Raw genomic sequence first — 15,140 nt, forward strand, 5'->3', positions numbered from 1 at the left:
TCAAGGATAACTGTCCTGAACCAACTGTATGAAAACCGAGATCCGGGGAGGGCTGGTGGATGAACTAAAAGCCAGGATGAGCAGACAGAGTTCATATTAGCTTCTTGATATAGAAAGCCAAATGGATTAATGGATCAGCTCGTACACTGCAGGAGGAAAGGAAAAGTGTGTCTTCCATACTTCTGTGCATACTGAGGACAGGAACGGTGGGAGTCTTTAGAAAGGAAAACTCCTAATTTGGTGCAAAGCGGGTGAGGAGCAGGGGGGAATCAGTTACAACTGCTCTTTAAGGACAGACGCCCAAATGAAGAAAAACACATTAGGTGCCTTGCAAGCAGCAAGTGCCATCTTTTAAATAGGCTGGCAGAGTGAGAAAATATGCATGTATGTATGTACGCGCCTGCATGTAATTGTTGATTTCAGTTTGTATTAGTTCTGCCTAGTCTCTTTTCAGCACTCTGGTTTCTGCTAATGGAAAATCAAGCCCATTATACGGTAAATGTAGGAAGCAAGTACATTAATAGTGGGCACTGGCATTAATTCAGATTGTAAACAATTCACTACTGTTACCACTACATACTAAATTATGCGTCATTTATTTATTTACATTTGTTGCTTTCATAGGGCTATTTCCTTCACGTTTATTTTTTTTAATGTTTTTATTTTTTGGTAACAGAAGGCATTGAGATTTTGTTCACAGTTGTCTCCTGTGATCTACCACTATTTTGAAATCCTCCCTTACACCCTAAAGAAAAAAAGAATATCACTCACAAATATTTCCCAACTCAGCCATGCCACCTAAGTTCATTGCCATTCAACTCTTGCTCTGTACTTTTGGAAAGTTAAGCAAAGCGGAGGCGGGGGGGGGAGGGGGAATGCTATAGGTAGGAAGAAAATAGTGCTTATACAGTAGCACGTGTGTCAGCAATGCTTTTCCCCCAGCTATCCTCTCCCCCCTCCCGATTTTCTCTTACACACACACACACACACACACACGTATATGCACGCGCATGCATTCGCATTCACACACACACACTTTAACTGTGCTTTTGTGTTTTGTCAGAATTAATGAGAAAAGTTCTCTTGCCCTAGGGGTAATTAGTGTCCTTGGAGTTAAATAAGCTAATACTTAGACACCTCTGGCACAGGCAATTATGTTTGTGTATTGAATAATTGATTCAAAGAGGGGGGGAAGGGGGCTGCTAATCAGATCTGAGCATAATGAATTGATTTAATTAACAGGGGAATCTGAGGGTCCCTGGGAAATGTGTGCATTTATTCAGCAGCAGGAGAGAGTGCAAGCACATAAATTGAGAGCGAGAGCGGGCAGCTAGCAAACGCATTTGCTTCCGTGATAGGTTCGCATCTTTCTATTCCCCCCCCCACACCGCTTTGAATATAATTTTAGATTTAGAGTGAAATCAGGAGAAAAGCACTTTAGAAGCTGGTCTAGGTCGGCAGTAGCAACAGCCGAAGAGGGTTTAAGCGAAGGATCCCATACGCTGGCATCCAGATCAAAGCGGATTTGTTGTTGTTCTTATTTTTAATGATTACTTAGGATGCTGATGCTAGTTAGGCGGCGCGTAGGATAAGGGAAAGGACCGAAGGGGAGAAAGGGCGCCCTCGATCCATCTCCCTGAGCACCCCGGCTTTTGTTAAGCGCGTGCCATTTCCAAACTGGCATTCGAGTTGCAGCCCCACCAGAAGCAGGGTGGGTGTCTCCGAGGAGCTCGCTTGGTGCTGCTGTTCCCGCTGCCTTAGGGGAAAGGGGGAGAAAAGCGAGGGCGAGCGAGCGAGCGAGCGAGCTCTTCGGGGTTCGCCTGCTGTAATTCTAGCTGAGCGCGATCTAGGTTAAAAGTCGTGCAACTGTAACCGGCGTGGCCGGGGCTGTGCATGTGTGTGCAAAAGGGGGTGGGGGGGCGCAAAGGAGAGAGAAGGAGAGAGAAATCAGGGTGGGGGGGAGGAGAAAGGGAGGACGAGCCGGGTGCGTTTTCCACTCGGCGGCCCGCTTTGCAAACACCCCCCCCCCCCCCGCCAGCGTGTGCTTTTCGCCTTTCCTTCCCAACGGAGCGAAGAAACAGCGACCGGCGGCTTGGAGGGCGAGCCAGCCACGGAGCCGGAGCGGCGGAGGCAGCCGATCCCCGCCACAATGGTGTTGGATAAGGAGGACGGTAGGTGGCGGGCGGCGGATTGCGAAGGGGGGCGGGCGGAGAGAGGCCGGCTGGCCGGAGAGGCGCGAGGGGTGCTGCGACCGCGGCTCTCTCGCCCTGCTCGCTCGCTCCGTGCAGCTGGAGAGGCAGGCGAGAGGCGGGGGTCCGCCCGCCTCTTGGCGACGTGCGTGCGGAGGACGGGGGGCATTTCTGCAAAGTGCGCTGGCCGGCCCCGCGCCTGCTGTGGGAAGACCGCGCCGGGTGTGTGTGTGTGAGTGTGAGAGAGAGAGAGAGAGAGAGAGAGACACACACACACACGCGCGCGCGCGCGGGGGAAGAGCTCTGATCATCAACACTGCTGCACATGATTTGCTTGATTTTCATCTCCCCCCGCACACGCACGCACACACGCGCGCGCGCATTACCGTGCCCAAATGTTCGCGTTCATCATAAGAACCGCTCGACCCTTCTCCGATCACTTTCTTTCAAGAGCTTTCTGCCCCTGGATTAGCTCGCCTGTTCCTTACAACCCGTTAGTTTCTCTTTCAGTCTGACTCTGTGTTGCGATATATGTCTTCCGACATATCTACCTTCTCCCCCCCCCTCTCCTTAAAAACAGGGAAACGGGGGCGGGGGGAGGGCGGCAACAGCAGCAGCTGCTATTATTAAGGGGAAGAAGAGCTGCCGCGTCTTTGCTAAACTCCTTCCCAAAAGGCTCCTTGGCGTCTTCCGGGAAAAGGATTCACTTTCGAAAAGAGGTCTTAGGCCGGGATGGGAGAGAAGGTGCGTGCCTGCGTGCGTGTGGAAATTAGGGGCGGGGGGGGGGGAGAGGAAGCTGACTGCGTGCAAGTTTCAAAGGACCATGTGGTTATTGTCAGGACTCGCTAGAAATTCAGGCAGGGCTCACTTGGGGGTGGCGAGGGGGAGGCAGGAGTTTCGGCGAGGGTTAAAGGACTACCTAAGCTAATTAAAAGGGCAATTACTCAGGAGGAGGAAGGGGCTTCGCCTCTGAAGAGGAGGGGGGAACTCGCTCTCCCCCCCCCCAAGGCAGCCTCCTGAGGAATAAATGGGGTCCTGGAAGGTGTGTGTGAGCGAGAATTGAGAGCACGGGAAGGATAAGTTAAGAGCAGTGGAGTCCACTTAAATGGTAATTTTAGCTGTCAGGCCCAGCTGTAGCACTTTGGGGTAATGGTTTGAGGCAGCCTTTGTTTTAGAGTTGATAAAGCTTCACTTTTAACCAACAAAAGCGGAAAGAATTGCTTAGGCTGCTCTTGATGTCTGCTTCCCTCCTCCAAGGTACCTTGAATTTTTTACAAATGTATTTGCCAGTGATGGTTTTTTATATATATATCTTGGTTTCTCACTAAAGAGTATCTTGTGTATTCTTTTTCAGTTTACAAGAGAAATTTCGCTTCCAAGTACCACTTTTACAGCATGTGAATGTGTGTGTGTATGGAGGGAAGGATACAATTGCTAGTATGGGATCACTTGTCGGAATGCGGTGTATATGCTCTGAATGCAGTTTATAGGCTTGACATTCCGGGCATCTAAACACATTATGGTTGTGTGTCTGTTTAAGGTGTGCACATGAGATTTTTTTCAGTGTGCACCCTAAAAATACTAAACATGAATGTAAACAAACAGATGGTTGAAGACACCTTTGTAATATAGATACACCTGTCAAAGAACTGGATAGGCTATGACCCCTGGCTGAGAGCACATTTGCTGGCACACCTGAGTTTGTTGCTGTGCAATGTGTGAAGTGGCCCTCAAGATGCCACAACTTTCCTGCTGTTCTTTAGTAGATGGGAGGGACGAGCTATATCTCCATGGTACTTGCTGAGGCATCAACAGCCTTTTTCTGGTCTATACTGAGTTCTTTTAAACATCAGTGCAGCTCAGCTTTTGGCCTGACCATTCCTTCATATATTAATTTTTACATGATTATTTCATTTACTTTGAGGATGACTCTTACAGCACTGATCTTTTGACGTGAGGACTTCTTTTCTCTTAATTTCCTCTTGCTCACACAAAAATAAGGGTTGGAAGGTATGAAAGCCAGGGGAACTTCCTATACCATAAATCAAGGTCATCTGCAGCACATTCGCATCACCCTATAACAACTCCCTTCTCCATCAGCCTGTCACAATTGTGCAACCCAAACCCATGCACACTTACTCAGAAATCGGTCCCAGCATGTTGAATGGGGTTTATGTCCAAGTATCAGTTGCACAGGATTGTGTTGTGAGGATGCTTCCAAATGGATGGCTCCTAGCACTACCAATCAAAAAAGCGTTGTGCACCTATTCTGTCTTTCCCTCAGCAGATTTGTGTTTTTAATGATGAGAAAAAAAGATGGAAGAAGTGATGGGAAAACATGAGAGGGTTATAAATGGGAGATGATGATGACTATTGGACCCCCTGTAAAATTTGAGGCAGGGCAATCGCCCAGTAAAAGCCTCTAGAAGCATCCTTAGAATGGTCTTGCCCCCACCGAAAGGAAGGAACCATGGCAGATAAATGCCCTTCTTTGATGTAGAACTGTGTTTGGGGCCATGATAAAGCTAAGAGGAATTATGGGAGAAGTACAGTTTAGGACTTGTGCCTTCTAAGAATGAACTTTGGTGATAACTTCTCTCTTGACTAATGAAGATCTTCCAGAATGAACGTTTCATTTAGGATAAATTAACTTTGTATTCTGCAAGTTCATGATAGTTAGGAAAGTTTCCCCTTCTGAATTGCTTTATACGCGTTTGAATCTGGAAGTTGTATCTTTGAGCAAAGATGAAGAACCTGGGAACTCTGCCTTCTTCTCCAAAGTGATATATCCAGTTAGGAAAACTGAAAACCAACTCAAACACTCCAGTATGGTGAGTGGATATGCCCAATTGTTTACAGGGTAAACAATTGTAAACCCAATTGTTTACAGGCATATCCACCCCGTAAACCGGACAGAAACATACTTCTAATCCCTAGAAGCCAGCTGATACTTTAATACCTAGGTGGCATTAACACATCTTTTAAGGGCTTGAGTGACCATTCCTCTGGGATTTCCCCCCAGCCCTGCTCTATGACCTTATGAACAGCATCGAAACCTGAACTGATATGCATTTGATTCCTCCCAAGCCTAACTGATAGCACAGATGGGCTAAGCCCTATAAGTTTTCAAAGTTCATGAAAGAGCACCATAAAGCAGGCAGATGATTTCTTCTTGATTTGGGGCTGTTTGCGGGATTCTCCCCACCTTAGGTTTTTGTTTACCAGGGGTGGTTCTGGTACTTCTGCAAACCTTGGGGTCCCCTGCAAGCTTCAGTTTACAGGTAAACTGTTTACAGGGTGGATATGCCCAATTGTCTAGATACCAAAATGGGTGCCTTTATTAGTAATGTCAACCCATTTCAACACTGTTTCCTAAAACTGGTTTGTTAGAAGTTGGAATCCCCCTGTCCCCAATGTGTTGTCATTAAAATGTAGGCCTCAGTCATAACAATCATGTCTATCTGTGAAACAAACTGATTTAGGACTGGATCTGGGATCCCCATAATAACTGTGGTGTGCTTTTAAAAAAAAGAAAAAAGTATCCCCTTTGTATTTTCCCCTAAAGACAAAGATGTAAGAGGTTAAGTAATGTCAGTATAATTAAGCAAGGTTAATTCATTGCTATTTTGTTCCTGTGGGATTTCACTTGCATTTCCATCAACTCTGATTTGATGTGAACTCCATCGAATTATCCTGGTGATAATAAAAAATACTACAAATTTCATTTGACTGCAGTTATCTTTTCTTTACCCTTTTTATGATAACCTGGGTGACATTCCGCCCTACCTTAACTTTTTCCCTTTTTTTGCCAAAGGGTGCCTGCCAGCCCTATATCTCTTTAAATCTGATTGACGGGTCAAACAGCAGGACGCTGCCTCCACAGAGGTAGTAAGGGAAGCAGGTGAGCTACAGGGAAAGACTGAGATCTAAAGAGAGTTTCCTAATGGGGGTATTTGGGTTCTTTCAAGTATTGCAGACATACTCATTAAACATAAAGAGCTCAGGGGCTGGAATGATGGTGGTGTAAGGAAGTGAAACTAGAAACATTGATTATCCAGACAGTTCTCAACAGCCCTCATTCCAGGAGCTCTCATGAATGGCTGTATAAAAGGAAATAATGGGGATGATAGTGAAGGTAAAGAGGAAATTAGAATGGGATGCACTTAAAAAGAAGAAATGTTAAGGAACAAACCCCTGATGAGAGGGATGTGGAGATGTGAGTAACAAACTGAAGTGGCACCTGGGAAATTTTTCGGAATTATTTGTAAGGAAGTTATTCCAGCAGAGAAATTTATGCCTGTTTAAACATGTCTGAGAAATTAGGGACAGGAGGTGGGAGATTATTTTTCCATCGGGGTGGAGCAGGGTGCATGCTGCTTTACATGGTATTACTCTTTCTGCCTGATGGTCTCCAGTTTGTTGCTAATCTACAGACATTAAAGGGAACGTCGTGTGGCGACACGTTAGTTATGGGAGACATGAAGTGTTTTTTTTATAGGCTTTTGAAATTCCTATCTAAATTATAGTGGAGAAATCTTGCTAGTGAGAATTTCAGTAAGTCTCTTTTATGGGTCAAATTGTCCCTTAACTCTTCTCTCTCTCTCTCTCTCTCTCTCTCTCTCTCTCTCACACACACACACACACACACACACACACACAAAACCCCATAGCATTTCAGATCATAAAGTGCCGGTAATTAAAAGTTTTAAAGTTAAACAAGTGGGACCTGCAAGAAACTGTTGCAGTGTGGAATGCTCCTGTTCACTGTTCTAGCCAGTCATGCCCTCCTCCAAAATACTCCATTCCGTGCTTCCTCCCATTTGACTTTCCATTCCTCCCAACGGTCAGTCAGCATACTGTGCACACTAAGCACACTCAGTCTTTTGGGGCTGTTTGCGGGATTCTCCCCACCTTAGGTTTTTGTTTACCAGGGGTTCTTCTGGTACTTCTGCAAACCTTGGGGTCCGCCGCAAGCTTCCTGATGCCCCCTTCTTGTGCGTGGGTGGTTCCACTTTGGCTACATAAGTAATGCCACTCACACTTGAAAATCAGAAATAGGGGGAATGATTCTGAAGTAAATGTTGCTCCCATTGAAGTGGATGCTGAGGTCAGGGTGAACATTATGAGTTGCCTTCTGACAAGCTACTCTTTTGAAATCTGTTCTAGGAAACTTGGAACATTGACAATTCATAAGCTGTTCTACAGTTAGGTGAAGATTGCAATGTACTATTTTCTTTTGGATCACTAGGAACTCAGTGCAGAGTCATGCTGGAGCACTGGAGGAAAATTATCCTTTTCATATGCTAGTTTCAGTACTGGCCCTGTGGAAGTGTAGAAGTCTATAGGGCCAGTTGTTACCACTTCCAAGTCCAATGTGAGAGAGATCTTTTGCCTTGTGTTCTTGGCAGATGCTCTTTTTAGTAACAGTAAGAGGTTGTTCATTAACAACCAGGTAAAAGCCTATGTCTATGGGATGGGACAGGACAGGGCAATATTCTAAGTATGTGAAAGGACAAGAAGGAAAAGAGGAGAATCCCATTCCTGATTTGATATGCCCTGGCACCATGTCAAGTTGTGGCAGTGAGGAAGTATCATTTATATATCCAAGTGATGTGTTGAGATGCAGTAGAATGTGATGTGGGGGTGGGTGATGGGGGTGGGAAGGATTCTCATGTTAGAATAAAAACAAAAATTAAAAAGTGGTGGTTAAAAATGCTAGTTTTATGACCTGGAATGTGTAGAGACTGAAGTTAATTTTATGTGGACTAGGTCATAACTGAATTTTGCCTTGTTCATCTTCATTCTTTGCAGAGATTCTGCACAGGCAAACCAACTTAGTGCCAGGCATAGGTCCAAAGTTGGGGTCACACTACCTCAAAATATGGACATAAAGGCTGCATTTGAATTGCAAATAAGCAGAACCCCTGTTCAGCGAGTCATAGAATCATAGAATAGTAGGGTTGGAAGGGTCCTATAAGTCCATTGAGTCCAACCCCCTGCTCAATGCAGGGGGTTGGCTTAACTGAAGGTTAAGCCCATTCTAAAGCTTGGCTTAACTGAAGGCACTTTGGTAAATAGCTGGGGGCACAATCCTCCCAAAGTAAAGCACTTTTCAGTCCCAGCGGTCTCAATAGCAGAAATGGGTAAGTATGTGTTTCACTCTTCTCTGGAATCAATGGGACTTTTAAAAGTGCTTAACTTTGGTTGGATTGCACTCTTACAGTACTAGAGATCTAGGGAGCATTTTTTTAAAAAAAAAAACTAACAGCACCTGGTGATGCAAAGGAGACTAAATGGGGAGAAAGTTTAAATATCCCTAAGTATGGGCAAAATTAATAAATGAAATGCCTTTGGGGGTTACTATTCTTCATGGTAGTTTCAACTGATCTGTAAAATAATGGGATGAGCTTAGAAGATATTAAGTGTCCTCCTATGAAATACTTTAACTTTAAATATATCTCGTAAACGATATTGCTAAAAGAAGTCTGTGATGATATGTGATAAGGAGGCTATGCTTCAAGAAATTGTCATAATTTGATAGTCATTTAAATTTAACACTGTTAGAGGACTATTTTATTTGCCTTTATGATTTGTTTTAAACCAATCCAAGCAGGTTGAAACCCAGCTAAACAGATGCTGTAAATCAGCCTTGCCCAAGCTGATGCATTCTAGATGTGTTGGACTACAACTCCCATGATCCCATGTCCAAGCTGTCTGAGGATGATGGGAATTATAGTCCAACATATCTGGGGAAGGCTGCTGTAAATGTTTCAATTTGGAGGAAGTAATGTCTTAAAAGGTGGTGACTGAAGGCGTCAATCCAAAACTATTGATGAGAAAGGTTTGTTGGGAACAATAGAACTGATCTTTAGAAATAAGTGCCTTTGGGGGTCACGGTATAAAAATCCTGCTTCTAATTGTGGCATTCTTGCTGTAACATATTCTTCTTTGCAAACGGGTAGTGGCCTTGAGAACGGAAGTTTTAAATATTGAGTGAAATGATTTTCTATACAAAATGATATATTTGACATCAAATACGTTCAAGGACTGTTAGGATTAAGCATTCGAAATGAAGGGGAAAGGCAAAGCCATTTGAGTTGAGGATAAGGAATCTAATTAAAAATAGGTATTAAGGGTATCTGGCTTGAGCTTGCTATCATGCTTTTAAAAGACTACTCTAGTATCAATTGTAAAGTAGAAGGAGAAGTATCGTGGAAGCTGGAATGAAATGTTTTCTTGGATTAAAAAGGCAGTCAGAAACTTGTTCTTCAGTGCTGAGTACTTAAGAACTTCATCCTGTATGTGTAACCCTTAGTTCTTGCGACAGAAATACATGAACTTTTCTTCTGAGAATAATACAGTTTATTTGTGGCAGCTGAAAGTGCCTCTGTTCAGATTTTGGTGTCATCAGCAATGTTGACACAGTGATACAGCTTGGCATGGCAGAGTGATTGAACTACAAGGAGATTGTGCTGAAGGGATACCCTTGTATCAAGAGGTGTTGGAGAAAAGGGCCCGGATAAAAGGTCTCTGAATTCTCCACCTGTACCTACCCCTTTGTTTACATTAAAGCCCAGTTAGGTGAATATTTTTCTGAGTATGCTGCAGGGCCAAAATATGAGAAGTGGAGTGTGTTTTAGAAATAACCAAAGTGACTTTTGAAACGAAGATGTCAGATTGGCATTCAGACATTCAGCATGCTGTGACCACAGACTTAGGCTTGAAGAGTCACCCATTTATTGTTAAGGTGGCAAAGTCTTTGCATAATGGCTTTCTGCCTCATTTTGCGGGGGGCCCATTTATGTGGAATGGTGCTCCCACACTAACAACAGGGCAAAGTTCAAAAATCTGTTTCCTGTCCCACATAGAAATGAGGCCATATGTAGGCTTTGCCATCTCTAAAAAGAATCTGTCCTTAAAATCCAGTACTCTACGATGTAGAAAACATTGTTTCTGAACAAGAGAAATTCACCTGCTGAAAGTCGCCGGTCATTTCAGCATAAGCAAGCCAGGAAGTGGGGTGTGCTTTGGGGAAATGTGCGTATCAATAAAATGAAGACTGTACAAATCTTCAGGTGTCCCCCCACCCCACGGAGCATTATATTCAAAGTGCACTCAATCAACTAATCAGGAAATCCAATGTATTGAAAATGGAGAGCTCCAAAAAGTTCATAGAAAGAGGCCACATACTTGGTACTTTCTGGTAATAGCAAAGACTATGCTGCAGGTGGTGCTGCTGAGCTGGAAAGCTTTGCATTCTCCTCCTCCATTAAAGCCTGACAGAAGAATAAGCCGGGGGTCCCTGGGAAATGAGCACATTTATTCAGCGGCAAGGGTGCAAAGCTCACACAAATGGAGATGCAGAGGCAGCAGTAGCTAGGCTCAGATATTTTCTTCCCTCTCTTTGAGTGTAATTTTAGATTGAGATTCAGCTTAAATCCAAGGGGAAAACACTTTATAAGGCTGAAAGCTGTATAGTTGCAACAGCCAAGGTTATGGGCTATCAAATGCAATTACATTAAAACAGATTATACTGTGCAAATTGAGCCATTTAGAAGGTGAGAACCAAAGGAACAGCTCTGATTCCCCCTTCTCTTTTTCCCTCCCTAAATTGCAGTTTTAGTTCCTTGCAATTCCGAGGTACGAAAGTAGGCAAGAGACTGCTTTTGTATCTGCAAAGTGCTTCGGTTTCTGAAGGTAATTCTAACTGAGTGCAATCTAGGTTAAAAGCTGGACAACTGGATAATTAGAGCTCTCACGCTGCTAAAGGACAATCAGCTGTACCGTAGTAGCTCATCTTGGCTCCCATATAGACTAGTTCTTTTCTCCCGTGAGGGGAGGGCTATTGGAGACACCGGAGCATCTGTGCCCAGACTTCCTGTGAACCCTGAGATGATGGTGCTGGACAAGGAGGACGGTAGGTGAGCTGAGCTTCCTTGAGCATCACTCAGCATTTTTCACGTATGTTTCTTACATGCAGTCAATGAATCTGCAGGGTGCATAGCTTTTTTGCCTTCAGTTCATTTGGATGCCCCTGTCTGGCCGAGCAGCATGCTGCTGCTTCAGCTCTGGGGCTGAGGGGAACAAAGTAAACCAGCCCAGCTAGCTTCACTTAAGACTCTAGCAGACGGATACCCGTTACACACGGTTCAATTTTAGCATCGCTTTTGGAAGGTGTATATCGATTTTCCTTATTAGTAGTGTCTCTTCTCCATGTTTGCTGAATTTATTTTTTGTTGTATTAAAATAAATAGTTCCTTTCTTTCTCAGTTGCTGGGAGGGGGATAGAATTCTGCACCTCTAATATGTCTGTGTCTTTGTAGCCGTAAACATAATGACGGTTAGTGAATACACCTGCTAAATGGCTCTTGGAAAATAACTGTGGGGCTGATGGAAGAATCATTATGGCGGAAAGAGTTGGACATTTTTGCCAGCGAATGTTTTTTTTTAAAATTATTTTTAGAAGTTTGGGATCTGCTCCTGCTTTTTTAAAAAAAATTAAAATCTGAAACTAATATTCCTTGTAAAGAGTGAATGAGTAGCATTCAAGTATAGTGGCAAAGTTCAAAGACTGTGGCATAGGGAATATAGCAATTGTGTGTGACCTGTGACATGCCCTCTGATACACAGCTTACATTGTTGGTTTCCAGGAAAAATACGGTAAGTGAGAAAGCTGTGTTGTTTACATGTCTTGCGTGTCATCTCTGCTTCTGTTAGACGCTGATGTACCTTTGGGGAGAAGGAGCATCTGCCAAGTTTAAGGGTAAAATATGACATTTTGTACTTTGACTGCAGAGGGACAGTTGATGAGTCAAATGTAGGATGAGAGTTCAAAAGTTCCCCCCCTCTTCTATCTGTGTGTAGCATCCCACCTCTCCTCTAAAATGACACCGGGTAAGCAAGGCAGCTCCTCCAGGGTAATGTGGTATGTGAGGTTAAATCCCAGTTCTGTGTGTAGTAATGTCATTTAGCTTTGTTGACTCTCACATTTTCTAAGTGACCGCTCTTCTGTGTTTATGCGTTCCATATTTTACGCTATCTGTTGCTGGTTAACATGTATTTGGTAAGAGTATGTGTTTGGAGGGTGAGAGGGGAAAGAGAAAAGCATAGGATATCCCCAGGTTTTCAGGCTAGAAATCATATTTTTTTTCTCCAGCCTCCTCGAGATGGTGCTAAATAATGCTGCTGGTATGGAGAAAGTGCTCAACAGAACTTTTCATGTGGTTAGTGTATTATTTAAGGCAGCTCTGAATATTAAATTAAAACAGTGTATTGCTTATGTTGGTTGTGTAAACTCACTAATTTACAACATTGGCTAGCTCAAGTGTGTGCGTGTTTTTTTTAATGTCCCCTTTATAAATGCTAAGTTAACATGGGGGTGGTGTGTGAGTACTGAGAATAGTACTCAGATATTTAGGGAAATTAATAATGGTGGTTTTTTTAAGACATATCTAATAGTTTGTCATCAGTGTGTTTAAATATGGCATAAGCTTTTGAAATTTTGTGTATGTCCATAGATGAAGTCTTTCACCTCTGTATGCAGTAGGTTGTCTTAATGAATGGTGTAAACTGTCATCACTAAATGTAATTTACTGTATGTGACCACTACGACCTAATTTCCCTGCAAGGAGCTAAAAAAGAAAAACTGCTGCATTTAATTTGTAGCATCTAATGTGTGCACTGTGTTTTGATGTGCTAAAACATAACTTTACCTGCTTAACTATATATCTTTAAAAATACATATTTTGATGCTGCCTTGAGTGATCTATAATGTCTCTAAAAATCTTGGTTTGAACTGAAAATCATACGGGTGAGTGAAAGCTGCAACCGAGAATTCAGAATTAACTGGACTTATACAGTGTCAGAAAATCTAGTTCTGTTTGGTTTTCCGATAATGCACATGAAGTTAAAAAATAAAGAATCTATTCTAGCTTCTTTTGAGTCAACTGTAGATTTCTGAGCTGTGTATAAAGGCAGACCAAATGACTAAGTATTGTTTATGAACAAAAAAATTCCTTGGCACAGTATAAATTGCAGACAGGCAACAGTTTTGAAGAGATTTGACAGCAATATCATGGATTATTTATTTTAAAATATCTAAACTGCTCTTCACCCATAGCAATGGATTCCATGGTTGTGAACAAAGATAAAATAAACATAACTAATATAATATAATAAAATACAATAAACATGAAACCATAAAATTGAGACTGATAGAACAGTACTCATCAACCAACTAAGTATTGTTACCTGTAGTTTATGCGCTAATTATTGTGGACCATCTTGGAAGCTCTGCTGAAGGTTGGTATATCATTCTTTAAAATTTTCTTTTGTCCCACTGTAGCTTTTCGCCAAAGAGGTGCTGTAGGTTTTTTGAAGCAACCTGCAAATCCTGTTGACTGGAGATAGCAAGTGGATGAAAGTGCATACCACGGGCAGCAGTGCCTCTATCAAACTTGCTTTTTCTCTCTGAAGTAACTATCATAGTTCTCAAAGGCGTTTCAGAGTAGTTGCTGAATGGGCAAAGCCTCTTTGGAAAAGGTGGGCAATACATTTAAAAATAAATACACAAAATAAATGTAAACCTAAAGTTCATTTCTTTAGTCATAAGTGTACTACGGTTGCAATGCCTTGCATGCTTGCTTGAAAGTAAGCACCATTGAACTCTGTGAGACTTACATCTGAGTAAACCTGCACAGGATTGTACAGTTGGTCTATAATCCTAGACATACTTATCGGGAAGAAAGTTGCATTGAACTTATTGGGACTTCTTTGGAACTTATTTCCAGTTAAACATGTACACTTATGACTAATAGTCTACTTATGGCTGATGAAATAAGCTTCTTACATTTACATTTATTTTAGGATCAAGCTGTAACCTCCCTGTGAATAGGAAATATTTGGCAAACTGGCCCATTTTTTACTGGCCACACTAACTACTGGTTTCTCCCCCCCCTTCAGAGTTTGACGTTTTCAAGGACTCCCCCCCCCCCCAACCACCTTTCTGGTGTTTGTGGTTCCTTCTCGTCCTTTTTAGTTCACACTTAGTTGAAGGTGTTGTATGTTTTGAGACAGAGCTTGGTGTCAAAGCAAAAAAAAAAAATTCATGAAAGGATCAAAGATGAAATGGTGATGTGCATGTAGGTCTTGTTGAAATCAATAAGACTTGCATAACCATGCCTGAGACTGCTGCTAGATTTTGAGGGGGCAAATCTAACTCATACATCAAGCACAGTAAAAAGTAGCAGTCTGGAGAAATTGGTGTGGGGGGGGGGGAGACAGTTTATATGTGTCAGTTTGGCCATAAACGAGTACAAGAACATGTATGATTTCTGCAGTATATTCCTCACAATTAAGATTATATCACAACTCCTCCCCCCAAGTACTACATTAACAATCCACAAACCAGTTAAATTGGAGCACTTTGTTGTTGCTTTAATTTATTCTAATCCCATTGGTTTAAATGAGAGAAAATTGATTTAAATCCAGTACCTCTTCCTTTGCTACCTTGCTCATAGTCTAGACCCAAATTGTTTAGAAAAGTTTTATCTTTCAGAGAGAGCTTGTCTGAGACAGGGGTGGTTAGACTAATGAATATGAAAATGTGGATTTTTGAGAGGAATTGGTAAAATTGTTTCTATCATTTGCAAGACTTTACTAAATCCTTATTCCTCAAAACGGTGTAAATCCAAACTGTGGTTGGTACCAGTAGGACAAAGAAACCTGAAGTGTAAAGATCAATGCCTAAACCTGGCCAGTTCGGGTTTATATGGAGAAACGAAGTTGGGAAGGTGTGCATGGTGGTGGTGGGCGTGGGGAGGGGGAATGTGTAGAAAGGAAACAAAGAAGTTGGAAGATCACAGAGGACAAATGATCACCCTGACAGTAGGTTGAATTGAAATACCAAGAGTCTCGTGAAATTTGGAAACATTTTCTGAATTTGAAATTGAC

At 42.6% G+C, this 15,140-nt stretch overlaps 1 protein-coding gene across 5 annotated transcripts in view; it reads left to right on the forward strand.

The window, feature by feature from the left end:
* Window positions 1-1,587: 1,587 nt before the first annotated feature.
* LMO1 (LIM domain only 1) overlaps window positions 1,588-15,140 on the forward strand; it is a 142,061-nt gene continuing 128,508 nt past the window's right edge. The window contains exon 1 of one of the 5 annotated variants that reach the window (XM_084828418.1): window positions 1,588-1,711. Coding sequence is in view for 2 of the 5 variants with exons in the window: in XM_084828390.1 (XP_084684516.1) it covers window positions 2,150-2,171 (22 nt within the window). In the remaining 3 variants the exon portion in view is untranslated. Of the gene's footprint in view, window positions 1,712-1,759; window positions 2,172-2,697; window positions 2,934-2,987; window positions 3,447-10,744; window positions 10,887-15,140 lie in introns of those variants that run through there. The other 4 variants (XM_084828390.1, XM_084828410.1, XM_084828399.1 and 1 more) reach the window with 4 other exon arrangements.

The sequence above is a fragment of the Heloderma suspectum genome, chromosome 1 (genome assembly GCF_057233095.1).
Source record: "Heloderma suspectum isolate Gila_16-S chromosome 1, 16-S_ref, whole genome shotgun sequence".
Classification (NCBI taxonomy): Eukaryota; Metazoa; Chordata; class Lepidosauria; order Squamata; family Helodermatidae; genus Heloderma; species Heloderma suspectum.